Source organism: Poecilia reticulata, chromosome 1 (genome assembly GCF_904066995.2).
Source record: "Poecilia reticulata chromosome 1, P_reticulata-male-v2, whole genome shotgun sequence".
Classification (NCBI taxonomy): Eukaryota; Metazoa; Chordata; class Actinopteri; order Cyprinodontiformes; family Poeciliidae; genus Poecilia; species Poecilia reticulata.
In genome coordinates this window covers 16,453,028-16,477,646 of record NC_088830.1, presented here as the reverse complement: position 1 = coordinate 16,477,646, position 24,619 = coordinate 16,453,028, and the positions used below count along the sequence as shown (strand labels likewise).

The following is a 24,619-nucleotide window of genomic DNA, read 5'->3' as shown; positions in this document are numbered from 1 at the left end:
TTTTGTTTTAACCCATACGATGAATAAAAAAATATATAAATGTCTGATTAATAAACCCTTGGACGTAACCCAAATGATGTAAAAACATATTTATTTGTGCAATGTTACATTTTCATTACACTCCAATGTCATTTTACTTATTTTTTTTAATTTACGATGCTGTCAGATCAACTACTAGGCGAATCATTTTTTCTTCTGTTTCCTGGATGTTCCTGCCCCCTTCTGGCCAGAACTGGATGCCGTATTTCTAAAAAAAAAAAGAAAAAAAAAAAAAGAAAGTGAAATCAGCATTTGAAGCAATTTGTTTACTTTCTCAACTCTAACAAGGAAGATTAAGCGCACTTACTTAGGTTTTTTTGTTGTCTCAGGATAAAGGATGACCACTTCGTCCTCCTCTTCATCACTATCTAATATCTCCACAACATCCACTAAAAGAAAAAAAATCTATTACATGATCTGAAACATTTACTTGTGACAAAAGAAGTATTTTATAAACAACTTTTTTATGACTTTCACGCAATAATAAGCAAACCTGTTCTGCTCTTGTCTCCTTGATGCTGTTCCACATCCATCTTCGTCACTTCCTCCACACTGTCCCCTCCACTGCTCTCCCCACCATCCTCCTCCTCCTCCTCCTCTTCTTCTTCCAGGCCCCAGGTGTTGCGCAGTACCTCCCCTACCTGTCCGACCCCTGGGACTGGCACCGACGGGGATGGCACCCTGATGAATGGGGTTAAAGAAGCTAACTAAAAAAAATACATACGACTCTCAAGTCTTCCTTTGTTCTTATTTAAGATCAGTTCAGGATACGTTTGAGGTGGGGCTTCTGCTGTCTGGACAATGCTACTGGCTGTTTCACCGACATCGGTCATCTCCACGGCTGTCTGGTCCGTTTTCAGAGCCGTGATTCGCTCCTGAGGCATGGACTCCGCAAAACCGCACCGCCCACCTGCTTTCCTGGGGAATTACAAAAACACAAAGACACTGACACAATTACCTCCAAGGATTTTTTCAGAGCTGGGACCAAGTCACCGTTTTTCAAATCACATGCAAGTTTCAGGTCTTTCCACCTCTGTCTCAAGTCAAATCTAAAGTCACGATACACAAGCAGTGAGTCGAGTCCACGTCGTATAAAACACTTCATTTGACAAAATATGCAAAGTAATCACAAAGTAATAAATCAACAATTGAAAGAATTTCTAAATTACTTGTATTTTTCTTTGTTGTGTTACATCTGTGAATTATGAGAAGTTACTATGAACTGGCTGGAATTTAAAGTTAGCTTAAAGAAATACTACATTCAGAGCAACCCCTCAATACATATGGATTTAATTTATTGTTTGCATGTGTCAACATTTGTTCCTGTTGAAACCAAAGGAAAATCTAGTAATTTGTTCCAACGTCTAACCGGAGTCCACGGCTCTCAAACTAAATATATCGCAACCCCAACAGCTCACCTGGCAGCCTTGTCGTTTAGCAGAGCTTTGTTGATGAGCTCCGTGATCTCAGACACCTTGACGCTGGCTATTTTACTGCATCTCATCACCTTCAGCAACGGAGGAAAAAAAATATTAAAATAACATGTCAAAAAAAATCAATGGCATACGATGCAGAAATAATCACAGCTTTTCTACTTAATTTGATAGCTTTCTTTAACAACCCTGAATGAAACTGGCTGGATGAGCACTGTGCAAACCCTTCGAAGCATTAAAACGTAAACGACTAAAGTTCAGACTGGAGGAGGAACCGCAGCGTTCTCGTCTGCTCGCCTGCTCTCTCAGCAGCATGATGCCCCCGCTGGACTGAATGGAGCAGATCTCTCTGTGTTTGTTCATGGCGATCATCAGCAGGCCGTCCATCACTCGCTCCTCCCGCTCACACGGGTCGACCAGCAGGAAGGTTCTGCAGAGAGGACAGCATTCACACGGCGGGACTCCAATTTAACTTCTTTGTATTACGTAATAAGGCGGCAACACCCTCAGAAAGATCAGTTATTACGGATCAATTAGAGTCGCTTTCGCAGCAATCTGTGAAAATCACTAAAAATTACATATAGGTGGAGAATGTTTAGAATTATTTCCAGCTGGAAAATATGTGTGTGTTTCATTCCAATATAAAAATTTCAACAAAGTTTAACAGATTATATAATAAAAGCTTTTTTATGTTTTATTATTCAACCAGAATAAGATTTTTTAATTAATTTTTAATCTGTGGGGGAAAAGTTTCTACGCTGTATTTTTTCCTCATTTATGTTTTCCATAATCAATGCTTTACAACATATACACTGACATAATACATATTTAATCATCAGGTTAACGTGCGGAACCAAACTTTTTAGCTTTTTAGAATTTAAGTTACTTGGAAATGAATTTGCCATAAACAACAAGAACAACAAAAAACCACATAACTCAATAGAGACTAAAAAAAAAAACATGCACTTTTTGAAACATAAAAACTGCTGATGTAAACTTCAAATCCATAGTAAATTTGATTATTATTAAATAGTACAAATCAGTATTTTGGCGCATCTCTCTGAAGCAGCAAGCTAACTGTGTATGGATTTATTTCTGATACTCTAAATACAGAAATGGACACATAAAGTGAGTCCTCACCCCTGCTGGAAGAAGGCGAAGCTGACGCTGATGGGCATGTGGTAGATACTCAGAGGAATGGGGTCTCTCTCCTCTGGACTGTACTGCAGACAGGAAGAAGAAGAAGAAAAAAAAAAAACGATGTGACGACGACATCTGACTATAAAGCCTCTCCTCGATGGACCCGGTTGACTCACCACCGTGACCTCCTCTCCCTGGATGCTGACGTCGGGTCGTCTGAAGTGGCACAGAGCGCCGATGGCGGCCACGCTGGCGGCATCCATCAGGTTCCCGTCGTTGTTCAGCGTGTGGACGTCTACTCTGATCTGCCACACCTGAAAATCATGGTCGCACAGAATACACGGCTCTTTCTAGTCGCTTCGCAGGCCCTGTGTAGGGGCTCGCGTCAAACATTTTAACAGCTCCGCCTGGCCAGCTGGTCTGTGACTGCGCACAACTGGACCTTATTAAGTTCCCTTCCGAATAAAAGCCAAGGTGTTTGACTCAGGTGTGTTGACACAGACTGACGTCTAAAATACTTAGCACACAAGCCCTTGAGACCCAGCTGTGGTCATCGCTGCTGTCAAGGTTTCAAAAAACACACAATGGAGACAGTGCCACCTTGTGGGTAAACTTGAATATTGCCATTCAGAAGTTTAAAGAAGGCTCATTTAATGTCTGCTTTAACATTTCACACAGTTGTAGAAGACAGAGAGAGGGGTCTTTACTTACACCGCTTTGCACAATCTCTAGTGCGCTCTACATTCTCTAAATGCTTATGTATCTCTCACAAAATTTCAAAGAGTTCGTGGTGTTCTGTATTCATACAAGTTGGGAAACTTGTCTTTAGCAGAAGATGACGCCCATCTGTGTCTCGGTCTGTTTCGGTCTATGGAAAATTGTTTCAGTTGGTTTTTAGTACATTTTTATCAAGGAGGTCAATAACCGGGCTGTCAACTGAGCGAAGTGAATGTGAAAATAGCCGCAAACTAGTAAGGTTTTTTAAAAATAAACATGAAGCCTAAAAATGTATGAAGTTTCACCAAAATAAATAAAAAGAAAATGCTGTTCCTGCCTCCTCAGCTGGGATGTGAGCAGTTTAATTGAAAGTGTTGTGTTTCAGCTTAGGAAGTGTGTGTGTCTCGCCGTGTGCATCACCTTTTCTCCAGACACCACACACAGGGACTCTGTATCAATGCACTTGGAGTTCCTCAGGCATCTCTCCAGCTGTCTGTTCAGCTTCACCGACAGCTCCGACTGTCTGCGGGGAGGACAAAAATCCCACAAATGATTTTCTGCTCCAGCAGGCCGACTAAACTCGTTAAGGCGTAATGGAACGCAGAGGGTAAACAAGAGGGGATGGAAAAGCTACGCCGCGAGTCCAATCTGTTCGCAGAGTAAGCCGAATCCTCTGTCTGGCCTCACCTTCCCTGCTCAAAAGCCGGGGACGCCATCGGCGACAGTTCCAGGTTGAAGAACATGATTCCCTCGTTCGGACGACTTTCCTTTGGCACCACCAGTTCACATGACACCTGGGCCATGACCCTGAGAAGCAGAGACACATAACTCAATCACAAACCAAGTCAATAGTGTGTAAAACCACCTTTTGATGAAATTTATAGCTGAAAAGTCTGCTGGGGTGTGTCTCTGCCAGCTTGGCAAATCTAGAGGCTGAAATCTAATCTTCTTTGTAACGTAAACACAGAACTACATAAAGGAAACAATTTCCAGTCGCAGTGACAAAAGGGGGAATTTTAAACTTGAAGAAAATATAGAAAAGATTATTTTAGCTGTACAAATGAAGTGTAAGAGAAAACATACGTGATTTGATGATTGTAAACAGAAGGTAACCATAGTTTCCAACAAGAGCAAAAGGAATCAAGCTGGAATTGATACAGTAATAGGCATTCTGAATGTAACAAGATTATTTTTTTAAATTTTGACAATTTGGATTGTATTTTTGCTTTTGCCTTCTGAAGTCCATCATGATGGATTGGCTCCAAAGACAGTGGGAAAGTCTGGACCAAACCGATAACACGATAGTAGCGGGCCTACGCATTTTCCTGAGCTCAAACTGGTTTGCTTTGGTTCCTGGTTCTAGTACTGACCACACACACTCACCTGGTTTGTCCCAAATCCACAAAGCAGCATCCATAGTCAGTCCCAAAAGTGATTTTTATTTTCCTGTAATCATACGTCTGTCGCCCATCCAGGCGCTGCAGGAAGAGACAGCAGAGAGATTAAATTGTACGTGTTATAGCACTGGTATCTAATCTGGGTCGCTGGTATTTTTCTTACCAAAATACCGCTGACATACTGTTTAAACAAATTCCAGACTGTATGAGGTTTTCAGTCAAGATGCATTGTTACAATAAATTATAGACCAAACACTACTGTATATATTTATAACATTCAATCCAAAATTAAATAAAAGCCTCTTTTTGGGCAGAACAGTTTACTCCTGTTCTATGTCTTCTCACCTTCCTAAAATATCATATTTAGTGAGCAAGACAAATAAGAAAGGACATTTCTTGACAAGGGGACTTAAAGATATACAAATGGAAATCAATATGCACGGATAGTTTAGATGTTTGTTTTAGTGGCAAGACTCCCGACGCCATCCTATCTTCAGAAAACACCAAGAGCACATACTGCCTAGTATTCCTGAAAAATTATATTCTAGTTAGGGTAATTTTTTTTTTTTTTTTGCTATTTCACCAAAGTAGTTAATAACCACTTTACTTTTTGAGATTGTAAGTCAAAAATGACCTATTCTGCCATTCTCACAAACCACTCAACTAAATACACGTATGTGCCCTCATCACTTCAACATAAAACATGTGAGGAAATTATACCACAATCTGGATGTTTTTCAATTTGATTCCTGTGCTAGTTGCAAAATGATGGCGGAAAATTGCGGTCAGACTGTTTTCTGGCTTCGTGGATAAACGAAATAAAAGGATTACAATAAACACCTTCTTCTCCTCGATGGCCTTCAGTATAAAGTCCCGCTCGCAGTTGGAGAGCGGTGTATCCTTCATGCTGACGGTTTCTCTGGTATATTCTTTTATATCACTTCTCAGGAAACCATGCCGTCTGTGTTTACACGTTGCGAGCATGCGCGAGAAAGCACGATTTACGGCACTAAAGCTCGACAGACTAAACACAAAATATATCAACTGAACTAAAACGTTTGATCCTTGGTGCTAGTGTAGCACTTCCAACTGAGTATTCAACTGAGTATTGAGCCGAACATAGTCCACATTCACTAACCCAAACACCAAATAAAGCTAATTTCATTTTACGACATATGCTGCTTTCAATGTAAGCAGGAAACGTGGGATGTCCAACCTCTACAATAGTCTTCTCTCGAAATGCAGGGCAAAAGGTTTTATTTTTGGGAGAAAATTTAATCACGATAAAGCCTAGATTTAAAACTAAAGACACCAAGTAAGCTTATTTTATTCTATTCAGATTCACATTTCTGTACGGCCCCTGACCTTCATTACACATAAAATAAGCATCTAAATTCAAGATGCTTAGACCAAGGTTGTGTACGTCCACAGAAAAAAAAACAAATGCTACCAAACACCGAGCTTTTTGCTCTTTTGGTGTAATAACAATTTAGCTTTAGCGCGCTTACTATCAACAGGCGCTGTTTTCGCTTGTCCATGAACGCATCACTTCAGTTAGCCTGGAATCACCGTTATTCGGACCAAGCTGTCACTCACGCTCTCTCAGATATCTTTTTTACCCCGTAATTGTTCCTCGCCAAACCTGAAGGAGGATAACAGCACAAGATTCTGACACAGAGGCAGACTTCAAAGATTTTTTTTTCTAGAGGCTGCGGTTACAACACCTCATAAGGTAAGTGTTTGGTCTGAATGAGCCTCTACATCCCTTATAATGCGACATTAATGCTAAGTTAGCCAGCTAGTAGCTACTATTCATTCATTTTTTTTTTTACTGCAAAAACAAACCCGTTTTGCTTCGAATTAAAATATCGCAGCTTTCTTATTGAACGCCAGCGCGTGTTTGATTATGGTGCTGCCTGTCTGAGCTCATTAGTTTGATCTGCTAAGCCCATGTTTTGCTAAGGTCTGCTGTCTGTGAGTGGCGCTCCGCGCTGTTAGCATCAGGCAGCGGAGCAGGTGCTGCGGACACAGCCGCTCATCCTAAAACCGTTTGGGCCACTGCGGTCCTCTGTGGCCGCCATGTTGGCTCCACAGCCACGTTCTGTTGTCTGTGTTTTATCGCTGCCTGTGATGCTGTAACTGTAAAAGAAATCTGCAAAGCGTTTTATAACGAATGAATAAAAATGGACGACTGTTTATCATCAGCGACGTCGGACAGATGTTTAGATTGTTCTAGTAAAATCAGCTGGAAGGATGATATGTCTTTTTGTGTACTCCATAAGGTTAAAACACCTGTAGATCATCTGATTAAATTGATTACCTAAATTAAATCAGTGCAGATTTTATGCATGACATTTCAGATTTAGGTCTAAACAAAAGTCTTGAATCATCCCCTTTGACTTTATATTTTGTCTTGTAGTTTTTATGTTTTTCTCTAGACTTTCAAACTTCTTTTCTGCTGTTGCCTGTTTATGGTCAAATTTCCAGTACAGCCATTTCCCATTTGTTTTTTTTCTGTTTAAGCCACTTTCTGCTTCACTATAAAACCTCAAACTTGTACAAAAAAAAGGGAAAAAAAAGTTGTCCTGCTTTTCAGAGAGTAATACTAGGAGTATAACAAGATTGCGTATTTGGCTACAATGAGAATGAATGTTGTTTTTCTGTTTTAGATAAAAAGCTATTACACATTTTAATGTAAATACAGTAAAGCCTTAGTTTGCCAATATGCACAGAGAAATTTTTGAAATGTAGTTTGAAAACCTAAAAAAAAAAAAAATTAAAGATTTTGCATGAGAAGAAATAATTTGTGAATAGAAGACAGGATACAATGAGTGTATCCCCAGTTTGATAATTAAAAGTTAAAAACAGCTTGTCATATTGGTTAATCTCTACCTGTCAGGAAGATTCTAAGACCTAAATCATCCCGTCTTTTCCAACTCTCAATTTTTCTTCAGCTTATCCTGAACTCAAGTTTAATTTTCCAGTTATATATTTTACTTTATTCCCTATTCACATACAATCTATCCATCCATCCATACAATCATACAATCTAGTCGCATAAAATCCAGTCTTAATCTTGGGTTTCCACGGTTTTTATGAACATCCTCTGTAGTTATTCAGTGTAGCACTTTGGTGCAAACTGAGCCTGATGGAGGTGAGTTCCCAACAGGCTCCTCATTTGTGGAAAAAACAAACAGATAAGCATCACAATGAAAAATATGGTGTATCAGGGAAAGCATGGTGCTTTTTGCCTGCATCTACAGAGAGGATTTTAATTTCCTGCTTTGCAACAAAACAGACCCAGGCTGAGCTGATCCAGATGAAGCTACAGATATGTTATTATAGGTCTCTCGGAGGCAATATTGAGCAGATTTTTCTCATTGTGTTTCAATGCATGTAGCTCTGCAGTTATACAGTCATGAAATCAGAAGTCTAGATGAGGTAAACTGCAGTTGGCCACAGATTTTTTTTATGGTTTCTTCGAGAGTTTCGTTCTTTAGCTTATTGTCAGCTTTTTACAGAAGAGTTGACTCTTGTATGGATCTTTCAAAGTAATAATTAAGGTGCATTATACAGATACGAGACTTGACCTCTGCGTCTCATCCACTCACTCTTCCATTATTTTATGTACTTGTGTTCTCTATTTTTATCACCGACACGACATGAACACCTCTCCATAAATAAAATCCGTGTCATTCATCATCCAACATCTCCAGCCCCTTTGTTCACCGTGTTCAGGGTTCGTACAGGTGCTTGAAATCCTTGAAAATGTTTGAATTACATAATACTTGTTTTCAAGGTTTGGAATGTGCTTAATAAACTCATTGAAAGTGCTTGATATTCAAACCGTCCAGTTTTGTAATAAAGTGCAATCTAACATTTGATTCAAAGCCTAAATCTGAAAAACATTATTGACGTTTGAAACCAGATATTTTCATGCACCTAATAAAGAGGAAGACACTTTTTTTTCTCACTGTTAGGTCAGTCTAAACTTTTGTTGTTGTTGGTTACTTAGAATTACCAAATTATCACTACTTGCTAAATCCCAGAAAGCCTGGCGAGAACATTTTTTTATTTTATTTTATTTTTGAATATTTATTATTCCGAATGGCCCAATGACTTATTGATCTGTTTAATTGAAACAAAGGCTCATTGTATGTTATCAAAATTGAAGGATTCTTCTTTTTTTAAATTAGTGTTTGGTTTTTGGACCAGTCAAGTGTGTAGGGTGTGTGTGAGAGAAACATTTCAAAACATACAATTTTGTTGTATTTTAGTTTATGTTGGCAGTGTCGTACCATGTGGAAGACATTATTAATAACAGTAATATATGACATCGTATAACATTGAGTTGAAACTGTCTTTTTTTTAGTTCATTTGTATTGCTTTTAAGTTCAAGGTGTAATGCTGGAAAAGTTCGAAAATGCTTGAAAAGTGTTAGAATTTTACTGCGGGGAAAAGTGTCCGACCTCTGCCCGTCGCTCCTCGTTCACCTTTATCTTTCCTCCCCTCTCTCCCTTTCAACCGTTCTGCTCTCCTCCTGTCCGCCTCAGATGAAACTAGGTGGAGGCTGGGTGTGGCGGCTGCTGTTCCTGTCCTCGCTGGCCGTGGCGGCCATGGCGTCCAGCGACGAGCCTTCCGAGGCGGACGTTCTGGACGGAGATGGCGACATGCGCCTTGACGACGAGGAAATGCAGGTTCTGATGGCGGACGACGAAGAGGAGGAGGCGATGGTGACGGATGAAGAGCAGTTTGATGAGGATAAGGACGGAGATGAAAAGTCTGAAACTGACACCAATGTCACCTTCCAGGTCGGGAACAGATCCAACGTTAAGTGCATGTCTGGATTTTAAACCTTTGATCTTAAATTATGACATTATAATCCAGGTAACATACAAGACTCCCGTTCCCACCGGAGATGTGTACTTTGCAGAAACCTTTGACGATGGATCACTGGACAGGTAAAATTAGGTTTTAATGGCAACTCTGGTGGATTGGCCCTCGCTGTTAGCTGGGGTCTGTACGGTTTTCCATACCTAAAAGTTTTTTTTTGGATGTTGATCTGGGCAGATGGCAGCCATCAAAAACAACGAAGGAGGATGCAGATGATGAAATCGCCAAATATGATGGTTTGTAGCCTTTTATCTGCTAATCCTACTGTGTTTTATTCTTATACACCACAGATCCCCAACTCTCAAAGCCATTTAGACATTTAGGACAGTCTAAGCCATTCTTATTTCTGACTAAATTTTATTTGTCCTCTCATGTCTTGTCTGCAGGAAAGTGGATGGTGGAGCCGCTAAAGGAGAACAAGGTTCCTGGAGACCAAGGCCTGGTGCTCAAGTCCCGAGCCAAACACCACGCCATAGCAGCCATGCTGGACAAACCCTTTGTCTTCCAGGATGAACCTCTGGTTGTCCAGTGAGTTCACATGAGAACAAGATGCAAGTTCTAATGGAAAAAAACCCCATAAATATCAGAGTTGAGTTTTTTTTTATTTATTTTTTTTATTGCAGGTATGAGGTGAATTTCCAAGATGGTATCGACTGTGGTGGAGCGTACATCAAGCTGCTGTCTGACTCTGGCGGTCTCAGTCTGGTTGGTATTTGGGTTTTATATTCCTTAAAGTTTATGCATTACCACTTTAGAAACTTTCATTTTCTATGCGTTCTGGTTTGCAGTTCATATTGGATATATTTCTTAACATAACGGCCACCCAAGACTTCAATATTTCCACAGAGTCAGACTGTGTCTTTTTCCACCTTTTGGGTTTTTTAGTAGCAGTTTTAGACTCATCTGGCCAGAAAATATTAGTGTGAAACTTTTGTTCATATGCAACTTTAAGATGCCATTTTATTCATTAAAGAAAAAAAAAACTTGTTGCATCTGTCTAACCATGCCATGCTTTTTCTGTCTTCTTCTAATTGTTTTCTCGTGAATTTTAACCCTTGTGTTGCTAACGGAGGTCTGTGGGATGTGTTAGGCAGCTGCTGGGTTGTTGGTTTTCTGACATTCCCCAGGAGATTACTTGTATTGTTAAATTAGCAGAATAATGTGCTGTAACTGATGCAAGATCTTTGCTGACATTTTTTCCTAATTGGTGCAATTATTAAGTTCTGGGAAATGTTCTTCATATGAGGTTTCAGGCTTATATTTTGCAGCAATCCGCAGTAACATTAGGTAGCAAGTGACGACACAACCCTCTCCATTTACATTTTTTTTTTTTGTTTTTTTTTTTGTTATGACAAACGGGAGCAAGTAGCATCAACCTAACTGTTTTTGTGCTTTCAGTGACATGTGGCCAAATCAGTGAAGTTATTGATCGTATTGATTTCCTTCTCGTCTTCGCATGCAGGAACAGTTCCATGACCGTACATCCTACACCATCATGTTTGGACCTGACAAATGCGGAGAAGACTACAAACTGCACTTCATCTTCCGCCACAAAAACCCCCTGAACAAAGTGATGGAGGAGAAGCACGCCAAGAGGGCCGACGTGGATCTGAAGAAGTTCTACACCGACAAGAAGACTCACCTCTACACTCTGGGTGCGTGGCTGATTGACGAGCTGCGTTTAATTTTTTGATCCTGTGTGGAGTTCTTTGTGTGTGCGTGTGTGTGTGTGCTCTCCTTACTTTTGTCTGCTCTCAGTCCTGAACCCAGACAACAGCTACGAGATGTTCATCGATCAGTCGAGCGTGAGCCGTGGCAACCTGCTGTACGACATGGTGCCTCCTGTCAACCCGCCAAAGGAGATCGACGATCCAGATGACTCCAAGCCGGACGACTGGGACGAGAGGGCCAAGATCCCTGACCCCGAGGCTGTGAAGCCTGATGACTGGTGATTCATTTTTTGTCTCTAATATCAACAGGCAGAAGTTTCACCAAATGTTCTGGCCACGATTAACATTTTCAACTCAAATGCTGTTATAAAAACCTGATACAACACACAACCACAAAACTGCATCCAGAATACAGATTGGTTTCATTTATTACAAATGACACAAAGATTAAAACAGTTCCTTGACAGACCTTTGACTTTTACGTACCTTTTACAATTTTACATTAACATCTAAGAAACACTTTGATTTCTTTTTGTGTTTCCCGAATGTTGTTGAACCCATTTGCAGTAGATCAAATTATGTCACATAATCAAAGTTGAAGATCTTTAAATGAACTAAGAAAGAAAAACAGATCAATAAAAGTAGATTTATATAAAACTTTTCAGACATAAATCAAAAAAGTGCTTCGAAAAAATTAAAAAAATAAGTCAACCAACTCTACATGCAAAAGGTTAAGTAACATATTTTTTTCATAAATGGTTTTTCTACTTTGGAAACAGAGTCCACAGTTCTCAAACCCGGTGGGAATGCTTGAGGCTATTAATGAAAACACATTTAGTTTCCAGCCCTGGATGGTGTTCAGCCATCAGATAATGAAATATTCATGTAAAAGTCTTAGAAATAAAAAAGTTGGACCTTGTCATCTAACATAAAAACAAGAGCCAAAGTAAAAGAGCCCAGAGGACAAGAAGTTTTTATGACAAGAGGTAAACATTTCTGGAACCCAAACAGTTCATTCTTTAACAAGCTAGAGAAATTATTCAGCCATAAACATTTCTACACATCATCTATAAAGCAGTGATTATAAAAGGTCTCTAAAACACTCTGGACATTCTGAGCCTCAAATAAAAATCTGCTGTTGCATTTCTCTTTGTCCTCCAGGGACGAGGATGCTCCTGCAAAGATTGAGGATCCTGATGCCTTGAAGCCAGAAGGATGGCTAGATGATGAGCCAGAGTTCGTTTCTGACCCGAATGCAGAGAAACCAGAAGACTGGTGGGTCCTTGAACCGACCGGCACCAACAATGTGTGTTTAATAAAGCGAAGTGATGTGTTGGGTCTGATTGCTGTTTGCTGGTTGGGTGGTGGGGCAGGGACGAGGAGATGGACGGGGAGTGGGAGGCCCCGCAGGTTCCTAACCCATCCTGTGAGACGGCTCCTGGCTGCGGCGAGTGGAAGCGGCCGATGATCAACAACCCTCAGTACAAGGGCAAGTGGAAAGCCCCTCTAATTGACAACCCCAACTATCAGGTAACGGGAACGCTTCTCATAAACTGCCCGTGTTTTTGCGACGTTCCTGTCATGAAACCACGTCCGCTCTGCAGGGAGTCTGGAAGCCGCGCAAAATGATGAACCCGGAATATTTCGAGGACCTGCAGCCGTTCAGGATGACTCCGTTTAAGGCTTTGGGGCTGGAGCTGTGGTCCATGACCTCAGACATTTACTTCGACAACTTCATCATCACGTCTCACAAGGAGGTGGCTGACCGCTGGGCCTCAGACAGCTGGGGGCTGAAGAAACTGGTGGCCAGCGCCAACGAGGTCAGTGGGGGACAGTTGGGCCGATCGTGTACTGTCCTGTTTTTGCGAGGCTCATCTCCGGTCTCTTGTTTTTAATCCTAACAGCCGGGGATATTTTCTCAGCTGATGATGGCAGCGGAGGAGAGACCCTGGCTTTGGATAATCTACGTCCTGACAGTCGGTCTGCCCGTCGGACTGGCTGTGCTCTTCTGCTGGCCGAAGGTGGCAAGAATCTCCTGATCTTTACCGACACGACTCCATCTCACAGGTCCTACTTGACTCAGCTGTTATCATTTCCAGAAACCAGTAGACGACTACGTGTACAGACGGGTCGATCAACCGCAGTCTCACATAGAAGAGGAAGAAGAGGAAGGAGAAGCAGATGAGGAAGAGAAGGAAGCTGGAGCTGGAGAACCGGCAGCAGGTGTGACGATTATCTGTCGGTGTTCCAACTTCAACTGCGCCGTTGTCCTTCACTCTCATCATCACCGCCGCTCTTCTTTTTAAAGCACAAGAAGAAGGGGAGAGGCAGGAGAGTGACGGACAGGGAGACAATCAAGTGGGGGCTGATAATGAAGAAGAAGAGATGGAGGAGGAGGAGGAAGAGGAAGAAGAATCGGAGGAAAACAAAACTCCAGAAAGAACATTAGGAGATGAGGTGAGAGTCATGTTCTGTTTGTTTGTGGTAAATCTTTCTTTACTACACAATAATAGAATTACATTAGAAGATGCAAATAATTTCATTCCTTTTTTAAGATAAAGTTAATCAATTTATTGCTTAAAATGCAATAATATAGAATTCCATTTGTGAATCTGGGGAAAACATATATACAGGCAGGTGTTTTATCTTAAATTACTACTCGTTTTTTTTAGCAAATGGCCTTTTTTTGAGTCTTTGCTCCAGTTAAAGATGAACCAATTTCTAAATGCAGTTGACGACTATTTCAATCTGATCGAGCATTTCAGCCCTGCAAACATCTGAGCTTTGCAGTTTCAGCACTCCAATTACAGCTTGACCGATAAGGACTGAGAAAAGTGTAGATTACCTGTGGATGATCCACAGTAAAGACAAAACTCGCCCTTCGGTTTCCACTGGGTTAACTGAAAGCGACTCATTTGTCAACCGCAGCTTCTCTTTTGTCAAATCATTCAGCAGAAAGATGGAGGCGACGTCGCTGAAGAGAGCCACAAACAAGCCGTCAGAAAGAGGAGGGTACGGAAAGACTGAGGCGAGCCCAACGTCTGCTGTCTCTTCTCCTCGACGGGGGGAGGAGGAGGCGAAAGGGGTCTTCTCTGTTGTAGCTGCTCCCTCCTCCCCGAGTGGAGCAGCACGCCGTTTCCTCCAACTCCGACGGTAGCCTGCAGTCACCTGGCTGCCCCATCTGTGTCTCAGCTCCACCCGCCCCACTCTGCCCAGGTTTGCAGCCTCATAGACCCACGCACCCCGTCCCGCGCCTCTCCTTCCTCCCCGTCCGCTCAGTCGGACGAGCTTCCCGGAGGTCACGCTTTTCTTCCTCCACCAACTTCTAGCTTTCATTGATACTTTTTAAAATATTTTTCTTTTTCCCCCCACACAACCTTATTCTGTTCGATGTCGTCAAAAAGTCGGCGTCTTCCACCTCTGTTCTCTCTCTCTCTCTTCATAAACCATCAGTTTATGAAAGCAGCAGAGCCCCAACAGCGCTGATCACTTTTTTTTTTTTCCCACATATCGCAGGGGCCCTCTCTGAGGTTATTCACATAAATCCTTGATTTGAGGGGAAAAGTTTGAAGAGGAAGTTCTTGTTTTAAAAAATGTTCGAAACTGAGCTGAGAGCAAAGGTTAACGGATTCATCTCAACTCAGTTAAGATTCCAGATGAAATGCATTGCTAGTCTACATTTTGGTTAGTTTGTAATGAGTATCTGTTACTTTATTTTTTTATTTTTTTTTGTTGAGTTGAAAATTAGCTCCGCTGTTTTATTTATTGGTTTCGACTTGACTGTTTCTCACCGGTATGAATAAAGGTTTTAATATTAAAGTGTTTTAAGGCTTGAATAAACTTTCCACAAATATGTGCCACTGATGTGCTTACTGTGAGCAGAGGTCTGTGAAATATTTAAATTGAAAATAGAAAACTGACAAAGCCAATGCTTGCAGCTAAAGTAGCATTATTTCTTCGCCTTGGCAGGAAATAAAAAAAATAAAAAAACATTGCAGCAGTGCTTTCCTCTTTGAGCTGGTGATTAGATCTGGGAGACGTATCGATCTGTGTTTTTTTTTTATCGTTGTCTAAAGCTTTTGTAGTTCACCCTCCAGCCACATGTTGGCACTTAACCCGTTTACATTTGTTTGCAACTTGTACATTTGCTCTTGGAAATAAAACTTATTTAATACAAAATGAAATCAGATGCATTGCGTCCGTTTTGGGGAATATTTTTATTTTACTGTAGTAGGTCTGTGCAGTTGATGAGACTTGGAGCGTTAACTGTGAGATTTTATTAAACAAAAAAACATTTAAAGGCAAATGTGGACACAAGACACGACTAGCTAGTGTGAAAAAGGAGGAAATTAGCATGCCAGCATGATGCATAACTGCTTGAAAGTATAAAAATAACCTTGAAAAGCCACAACATACCATTCCACGAGTATTTATACCCCAAACCCCTTTTGAACTTTGACTCTTATAAACCTGAATGCATTTTATCAGCATTTGGTTTGATAAACTGACGCAAAGTCGGACATGAAAAACGGTACATGGTTTACAAAATGTTACGCATCTGAAAAGCATATCAAGCATTTGTCTTCACCCCCTTAACTATAAGGTCCTTAAAACCCAGTGACCATCAAAGTTTGAAGCTATTTTGTAAATATAAAAAAAGCCTCTAGATGTGCAAAGTTGTAGACAGGCATGCTCCAAAATCCTAAGCATCGACTCAAATTAGGAGGACTAAACACAAATGCAAGTCAGATGTGCACAAATAGACACTAGGTGGCGCTAGAGCACCTGCCCTTCTTCCTCTGAACCAAACAAAGTGCCCTTCTGAAATAGTCGTTTTGATTTCCTTAGTGTAAAGCCCAAGGTAGCATTTTCTGGATTTAAAAGCCTACATTCCCCCATATATTTGTATCTTTGCCTGTATAAAAATCTCACTCTACAGTTCCATGTGAGCACCTTCCCCCCCCCCCAAAACGTCTCTGCACACCACTGTTACTCAGGATGATCTCATGGAACCAATCATGACAGTAAAACTAGAGCTTCTTTCTCACAACAGATCAGAATTCCCAATATTTATTTCCTTCCGATAAATAACGGCTGTTGTCCTCTACTTTGGTCTATCATGTACAATCCTATTAGAATATATTAAAATGTGATGGAACAGAAGCTGTTTTTGTACAGCACCGTGTCCACACACAATTTTGAAGCAGCATTAAAATCCAGTTTTCATTCACGTTAATCTTTTCGACTCCCCTTTCCTTTGATGGCTCGGACACGCCCTGTCTGCCGCTGCCCACTGAAGATGAGTTTTAGCGCCCGTCTCCTAGCAGGCGATGCATCCCAGGCCAAACTGATCGGATCAATACCACTCAGCCCGTCTTGCTGCTGCTCTCAAAGTATCTCTTTCTTCCCTCATCATCGTGTTGCTTGACCTGTTATGTTCCCTCCATAACTGTTAGAGGAACAAGGAACCGAATCTCGGTTGCATTTTCATCTTGAATAACTAAACAAAATTTTTAGTTGCAATGAAATCATAATTGATGGTTTAGTTTTTAGCTTCTGTGCTTTTCTTATCACCAAGCTCTGCAAACTCCCTCAGCTTTATCCGTTTTAATGCTAAATTTAGGGACCTTACTTTAGATATGTTAATACTTAAGATATTGCTTAAACATGCCATTATTACACATTTTTCATTCTGCATAACACTGGTCAGCGAATCAGCTGCAAGTAGAGGAAAACAGTTGAGCATCATGAGATTCAAGGCCAACTGAAGTACCAGATCCAGCTGTCCAACAACAGAATATGCTAAAATAAATTAATGCTGATAATAAGGTTCACTGTAACATGTTTGATGTTAAACTCATTTTAGAACACCAAGTTTAAATTGAGGCACAACAAAATGTCCCAATGTTGGTGGGTAAAAAAAAAACAAACAAAAAAACACAAAAGTATTTTACAGACATTATTTTCATATTTACATTTGCTTAGTTCTGACTCGGGTAAATGGTTACGGGGATCTCCAACCCCCTCCGCTCAGTGTCCCCGGGGAAGCCACCTTCTGCTCCACTCCGCCTCACTTCCGCTTGCTCTTGGTGTCGGTGGTCTGGAAGACGCTGGAGGCCGACATGAGGTTCTCGATGTACTGACCAAGGACCTGATTCTCCGACTTCAACTTCAGGTTCTCCTCTTTGACCGCGTCGACTCGAGCCGAAAGGTCTGAAACGCGATAATCAGCCTTAACGTTTGTTCGGACACCCCGGAGATCTTGCAACAAGTTTCTGAGAAGTATTCATGCCTTAATATTTTTCACTTTTGTTGTTACAAATTAATGTATCATAAGTGATAGACTAACCAAGGAGAACAATTGAAAGATATACAAAGACGTAAAAGCTAACGTGGAGTTTAATCTCATCCAGCTGTTCTGTGAACAACATGGTAACTCTGGAGGAGCTGCAGTGACCTCTATGCTGGTGTACTGAACAAACCTGCCCTTTATGCTGGTTTGTTAGATTAGGTATACTCGTATCCAACAGCAAAAAGTTTATTTTACAATGTTCTGGTTGGTTACGGCTTTGTAGCACCTCTTAATAAATGTGACGAGTTCCCATCTGGGATAGGTAAAACTTCCTGTCATTAAAATAAATGAAGAGTGGAAGCTTTCATCTACCTTCCAGTGTGTGCTGCAGCTCCAAAACCTGGTTAATCAACCTCGTCTTCTCCTCCATCTCAGCCTGATTCTCCAGGTCTCCTGAAACACAAATTTATAGTGTTACAATTAAACGTACAGCACATATAATAATTCTATCTAATGCAAAACATGGCGTAAGACGTACCATCTATGTCGCAGTTCATGATGAAAAACTCGTCCTCCTGTTTAGGATACAGGGCTGCAGATCCTCTGTCAGCTAAGGAAAGAAGGCAGAGATCAGGATGGTTACCAACAAACTGCTGATTAAACGGGACGGTGCGACGGAAATTAAGGAAATATAAAACACATTGCGGTGGTATAACGGAGGAAAGCAATGAAAAGAACTGGATCATTTAAAGTCTTGAACAAAATTTCCTTAATTTTCTTAAGGTTTTTCCTTTGGTATAAATGGGCTTTCATTGATTTTTCATTCATTTGAATGTTACCTATTGCTTAATCCCCTCAATGCCAACCATTGAGTCATTTAGGCATAAAATTACTGGTGATGAGCCAGTATTTTGTCCAAACATTAACAGGCAATTAAGCAAAGAAGTCATTTCAAACTGAATCTTTAAGCGATTTCAAAATTTTTTTCCCTTTACTCACTTGGTTTAGTGCAAGATGCCAATGATGACAAAAGCAACAAGATGATTCCAAGCAAAACTTAGATAAAAATTGGTCGTCGGTTGAAGGTTAGCGGAAGAATGGAAAATATGAAGTTATGGAAAATATGGATAATATTTGTCTGGGAGGAACATTTTCCCCTCATGTTTGGTATCAATTTAAAAATCACAGAATCTGGAATGATTTGCCTCACGTCTATCCAACAATCTGATTCCAAATTAGTTTTTCAATGGCTTTTTGTGTCCACATATAGTCGTACTGAAAAGAAACTACCTCAAATTCCTGGGTTTTATGCAACCCAAAATTTTGTTATTGCCTTTGTTTAAGTTTTGCCATGGTGGAATCTGTGCATTCAGGTATCTCAATAAAAACCTGATTATAAAATACGAAGCTGAAGTTGGTTTCTGATTCGAAAAATATCTAAAGGGCAATTCCACCTAATTTTTCACTATCTTCCACATCTTTAATTTACTCTAGATTAAAGTAAAAAAACAAAATCCAAACCTGGACTGGATTATTCTGCTCTAATAGCAGAATATTTAAAACCATGTATGTGATTTGTGAAACCTTTTTTCTGATTTGTGAAAATTCAATAAAGTTCAGATTACTATTCACACTCGTTCCATGCAGTTTTTTTCTAATTCAATTCTAATTCAAAACCACTTTATTAATCCCAAAGGGAAATTAAATGTTGGTGTAACTCATTAATTCTTCAAAGAGTTATTGTAGATGTTGATGGCTGTTGGAAGGAAAGATCTTCTGCAGCGGTCTGTGTCGCACTAAATCTGAAGAGGCCCCTGACTGAAGACACACTGCCTTCAGTCTCATGACGTTGGGTTTGCTGAAGCAGGTGTATGATGGCATCATCAACTCCAATTCCACTGTGATAAGCAAACTGCAGGGGATCTTGATATATCCTTGTCTGCTTATTCAAGTGGGCCAACAGGATTCTCTCCAGGACCTTCAGGACTTTTGGGTTGTGGAATGTCAGGGTTACAGGTCTATAGTTGTTGATGACTGATGGGTGAGTTTTCTTCGATACTGGATTCAGTGCTGGTCAGACCTCTGTAGAAGATCTTTCCTTCCAACAGCCATCACCATCTACAATAACTCTTTGAAGAATTAATGAATTACACTGACATTTAATTTCCCTTTGGGATTAATAAAGTGGTTTTGAATTAGAAAAAAACCTGTACTGAACAAGTGTGAATAGTAATATTTAGTGAAGTTTCACAAATCACAAACATGGTTTTAAATATTCTGCTATTAGAGCAGAATAATCCAATCCAGGTTTGAAGAGTCTATGTGTTGTAGCTTTTTAACTAGAGTATATTAAATATGCTGAAGGTAGTGAAAATTAAGGTGGAATCGCCCTTTAGCCGTTTCCCGAATCAGAAACCAACTTCAGCTTCGTTCATAAAATAAGAATTGACCACCGTCTTCAGATATGCAATATAAGTCAGGTCATCATGTATGATTGAATAATTCATATGATTGACTACAGAGACTGAATTAAAGATGTAGCAAAGAAGTTCACTTAAAGACCTTCAAAAAGTTGGGAAATATAAGATTCAGACTGCTTTGAAAAATGTCTCTCCAGAAACAAAACGCACATGAAAAATTTAGTTAACATTTTTTTTTCCCTGTAATACAGTAAATGAACAAAGAGATTGCGACCGGACAGTTTGAATTAGAAAAGTTGTATAAAAGAAGGAACGGATTAAATTCGAAATTATAGTAGGTACTAAAATGCTATGAGAGCTCAGAAGCCAGAGTTCAGGTGGCTCTGGTCGAGTGATGATGGGTAAAGACACCGCGCCCTGGATGTCAGTGGTGAATCCCTGTCTGCTTTCTGCGAACACGATTCATTTCACCACTGAAGTCACGATTTAATGAACCAGGATTGTGTATATACAGTAGAGAATGTGAGAAATGGCTACATTTAAGAACAGCAAATAGACACCAAGAAACCTAAAGGCGTCATAATTTTAGGCTAACCGAGCCAAAAGCAAAAGAGCCTGTCCGATAATGGGTTTCTGTAAGTTAGCTCTTTTAGCTAATTAGCTTAGCGACTAGCCATGCTAACCACTTCCAGTATCAAATGCAGAGTAAATGTGAGGCGAGAGCCGCGGAACATAAACCGTGTTTTCAGACTCGCATTTGGAAGAGACTCTCGGATCAATAATTTGAGCATTGGGTGTCAGAAGCAATCCTCCGAACTGTTATTTTAGTTATTTTCTGCTGGTGGCTACTTTTAGCTTCATATAATCCAATTTAAACAGCCAGGTAAGAGTTTTCTCCTCATCGTTGTAGGAAACAGAGATGATATTTACTCACCTACAGTAAAAAAGAACCACCTTTTCGCTTAGCCGAATTACTCTATGATGTTACTCTACCGCGTTGATGAGGAGGAGGATGACGACAGCTGATATATATAAAATGAACCTTGTGTGTAACAACATCTACCGAAAGGGGGCGCAACACCAGCAGCTCACAGAAATAGGTAAACCATCAAATCTCAAGCAATGAGTAGAGCAGCCCCTGGCTGCGGCCTGTAGTTAAAGCTACTGGACTAAGTGAGGCAACAGTAGTATGGCAAGACTTTGAGGCATTTATCTGATACCTTTTATTCCAGAAGTATTATTTCTGCTGGTTCGCTCGTTCTCTCTCTGCGTTACTGAAAGAAACATTTCACTTTTATGTGGTCTGGTGGTGCTTTTGTCAAAAACTTGATTAAAAAAAACATTTTATCCTCTCTTAAGAAAATGAAAATCATAGAGGACTTTATACCATCTTTAATCAGATTAGTTAGTAGCCTAATAAAGACATGGTATACAATTAGGGCTGTACAATATTAGAACAACCTGTCATGGTGATATAATGGTAAATAGAACAATGACAAAATCAATTGCAGTACATGCATATTTTTTTCTTTCCTCTCTTTCTCATTTGTGCTTCCATAAGGTGACCTTCTTTAACATTTTGGGTAATATCATTACACCCAATATGAGCTTCTGCTGTCATGAGACATTGTTCAATTGCATTCACAACACTTGGATTATTGTCCAACAATAACTGCTCTCCAATCTGTCATTTGAGATATGAATATTGTGCAGACTGATATTGCGCAGTACTGCTTAGTAATACAATTCATATGGTCAGAAAATCTATTTATTTTCATCTAAATGGCATACAATTATACAATGTACAGACATTGTAAGGTCTACGGACTTGTGTGTTGAGCAGTAAAGTTCATTAACATAAATTATTAACCAGACTTCCATCCATCCATCCATCCATTTTCTTTACACCCTTGTCCCTTAGTGGGGCCAGGAGGGTTGCTGGTGCCCATCTCCAGCTAGCGTTCCGGGCGAGAGGCGGGGTCACCCTGGACAGGTCGCCAGTCTGTCACAGGGCAACACAGAGACAAACATGAAACTAATTCTGTTCTTGCTGCTGTAGGAGTCCTGACCAACTATAGCAAGATGGATAACATTACAGCATTTCTAAATCATCGTACTAGAACCTTGTTTGTCAAAAGATATATGTGACAATTATTGGTTTGATCTATGAAGCACTAAATGCTTTTGGGTTAAAATCCATTTCTAAGTTTTAGGTCAAATTCAAACCATGTTGACCCCTCAGGTCTTCAGAGACCTGTGTACCCACTGTCCCCAGGACCAGAACGAAACAAGGTGAAGACATCTTTAGTTGTTAATCCTCTTTAGCTCTAGAACAAACTCCCTGAAAACCAGAGTTATGTAGAAACTGCTGCCTCACTTAAATCAGAACTGAAAATATGTTTGTTTACATCAACACTGTTTGCCTCATTATTACTGATGAGTGATTAATATTTTTTTTCTTGTATTAAATCCTAATATCTAACATATAAAGCTCTTTTAAGCAAAACATTAAAGGATTTTGTTGATAATCTGTTTAATGAAAAAGCTTCTTGATATTTTATTTTTTTTATGTCACACAAGGAAGCAGCGTGTTTCAAGTGTCGTCCTCAAGTGCTTCCTCTGATGTTTTCTCATTTAAGTCAAATGTTGTGAATCATTTGACTTAAAAGAACCGTACAAAGCAACTCTTAAAAAATTATTCTGGCAAGTTTTAGTCTCATTAGGTGTCCAACAGTAAGACAAAAATGCCTATATAGATTAATGTACCTATTTTTAACATAGTCACATTTATTAATTCCCAGCTCAAATCTGTGGTGTGATCTGATATTTAGGAGTGGAGAGAGTTTTTAGATGAGAAAGTTTAACTGGACAAAGTATTGTTAAAAGCTACGCCTTCGTCCTGTTCCTGTCAGAGCACACCCACACAGCCACACCATCTGGCTCATGGTCCTTTGTCCCGTCTATCAGGTGTGTAGTGAGCTGAATGTAGGACAATTGTTAGTTTATTCAAATGTGGACAGTTATGTCACACTCGTGAATCACTCACTGTGAATTTTCTATGCAAAAAAACCCCAAACAAAATCGAGCTGAATTTGAAACCGGTTCAGGAGGAAGGATCTGGTCTCTTTAAGAGGTCTTTGGAGGTTAAAAACAACTCCTGTACCTGAGTCGTCTGCCAGAGAGATGGTTGTAAATGTCCCATCATCCATGTCCACGTTGGCCTCCAGGGCCAGAGTCTCTTTGTCGTCCCCCAGCTTGGATAGTTGTTTCTTTTTTTTTTGTTTTTTTATCTGTCACAATCCTTCATTACCGTCAATGTTTCCAGGCTTCTAGCTCCCTCTTTCCTCCTGTTTTCTTTCACTTTTGCCCTGCCTGCTCACGCACCTGCTGCTCCAGTCGTCTGTACGAGCTTGGCTACCTGTCCTACCTGACTGGCGGCTCAGGTTACACCGCTGTCATGGCAACGCCTGAAGCACCACAAGAGACGATCTGCAGGAAAAATACCAAGGGTCAAAGATTGAACTCCAGAAGGCTCATGTGAAACACACTCATAAACGTGTACTTAAACTTGACATTAAGAGTGCTTTTAGTGACTGATATGTAAACAGTCTGCAGCTCACAGGATGGGGCGGGAAGGGGTTGCCTACCGGTGATTTAGCTTTAAGCTTTTTTAAGCTGAATGCTGAGGAGTAGAGCAGTAGATGAGTGCAGTAGGTCTGCCCTGCTGGTTAACTCTGAATATTGCAGGAGAGAGACAAACTCCATCGTGTTTCTGGAGAGAGGACTCACAACAATCCCTCGTGTGCAAACATCTGTAACAGAAGCAGGCTGATTCGTTCGAAAAGTAACTATTTAAAGTAAAATTGAAAAAAGTCAGTTCGGGACAAGCATGATCCAGATCACCCAGATAGCTGGGTTTTTTTTCTATCTTTCTCTGGTGCTACAATTCATTTGATAGTCTGAAACATTTAAGAGCGACAAAATGAAAGAAAATATGTTTGGTCCCTCACCCAACAAGATTCAAGTTTATGCTTTGGTTTGCTCAGGTTTAACGAAGCAAACAAACACATTCTGTTTCCAGAATCAGAACTGGAAATGTTTATTGCTGTTTCTTTTCTTAGAAATAGTTCATTGTTAACCTTACGTGTGTACTTCTTAAGTACTTTTTTTATTTTTATTTTTTCGTCCATTATGCGTTTTGGGTTTTTAACTCAAAACTGAGGTAAGAGTTGCAACCAAGATGTCTAAACATCATCAGAGTTGATGTGCTAAAAACCAGAGGAAGCCTTTTATTTGCATTTCAGCAAGGCTTTGTCACAGCAAACAGATTTCCAGACAAAAACTCACACTCAATGCTGAGCATCCTGCAGAAGACACAAACATGCTGATGTGCTCTCTCTGCAGCGGAGACGGGCAGATGGACGAGTGCTCTTTTGCAGCCTCTTCTGCTCTCAGTGCGCTAATGTGTCTGCACGTGCATGTGTGTTTGTACGCCCCCCCCCCACCCCGTGCCTAACATAACGCTGGCAGCGAGTCGATGCCAAAGTGGGCATCTGGTCTGTGGACTATCACAGGGGAGTGGAGACAGAAAGGGAACGAACAATCTCTTCTCCTTGGC

General features: G+C 40.4%; 3 protein-coding genes across 5 annotated transcripts; 1 reads left to right on the top strand and 2 right to left on the bottom strand.

The window, feature by feature from the left end:
* Positions 1 to 74: 74 nt before the first annotated feature.
* exosc9 (exosome component 9) lies at positions 75 to 5,872 on the bottom strand. The gene is made up of 12 exons (XM_008407392.3): positions 5,567 to 5,872; positions 4,713 to 4,807; positions 4,017 to 4,136; positions 3,750 to 3,852; positions 2,789 to 2,926; positions 2,613 to 2,695; positions 1,770 to 1,902; positions 1,458 to 1,546; positions 811 to 957; positions 533 to 720; positions 347 to 428; positions 75 to 247 (listed from the first exon to the last, which is right to left on the bottom strand). Exons 1-12 carry the CDS (start codon positions 5,708 to 5,710, stop codon positions 184 to 186), a joined length of 1,386 nt encoding a protein of 461 aa, XP_008405614.1. The 5' UTR covers positions 5,711 to 5,872; the 3' UTR covers positions 75 to 183.
* Positions 5,873 to 6,270: 398 nt separating this feature from the next.
* On the top strand, positions 6,271 to 15,473 carry clgn (calmegin). 2 transcript variants are annotated; one of them, XM_008407410.3, is made up of 15 exons: positions 6,271 to 6,458; positions 9,280 to 9,537; positions 9,614 to 9,687; positions 9,797 to 9,855; positions 10,006 to 10,147; positions 10,243 to 10,324; positions 11,082 to 11,274; positions 11,378 to 11,567; positions 12,451 to 12,564; positions 12,663 to 12,819; positions 12,894 to 13,109; positions 13,194 to 13,310; positions 13,389 to 13,512; positions 13,598 to 13,746; positions 14,245 to 15,473. In XM_008407410.3, exons 2-15 carry the CDS (start codon positions 9,280 to 9,282, stop codon positions 14,314 to 14,316), a joined length of 1,947 nt encoding a protein of 648 aa, XP_008405632.1. In that variant the 5' UTR covers positions 6,271 to 6,458; the 3' UTR covers positions 14,317 to 15,473. The 2 variants fall into 2 exon arrangements, with proteins under 2 accessions (XP_008405632.1, XP_008405623.1); XM_008407401.3 differs by having other exon boundaries at positions 14,242 to 15,473.
* A 14-nt stretch (positions 15,474 to 15,487) lies between these two features.
* Positions 15,488 to 23,348, bottom strand: scoca (short coiled-coil protein a). 2 transcript variants are annotated; one of them, XM_008407422.3, is made up of 4 exons: positions 23,165 to 23,348; positions 18,120 to 18,191; positions 17,954 to 18,034; positions 15,488 to 17,502 (listed from the first exon to the last, which is right to left on the bottom strand). In XM_008407422.3, the coding sequence occupies exons 1-4, from the start codon at positions 23,208 to 23,210 to the stop codon at positions 17,360 to 17,362; spliced, it is 342 nt and encodes a 113-aa protein (XP_008405644.1). In that variant the 5' UTR covers positions 23,211 to 23,348; the 3' UTR covers positions 15,488 to 17,359. The 2 variants fall into 2 exon arrangements, with proteins under 2 accessions (XP_008405644.1, XP_008405651.1); XM_008407429.3 differs by lacking the exon at positions 23,165 to 23,348 and adding an exon at positions 20,936 to 21,092.
* Positions 23,349 to 24,619: the final 1,271 nt, after the last annotated feature.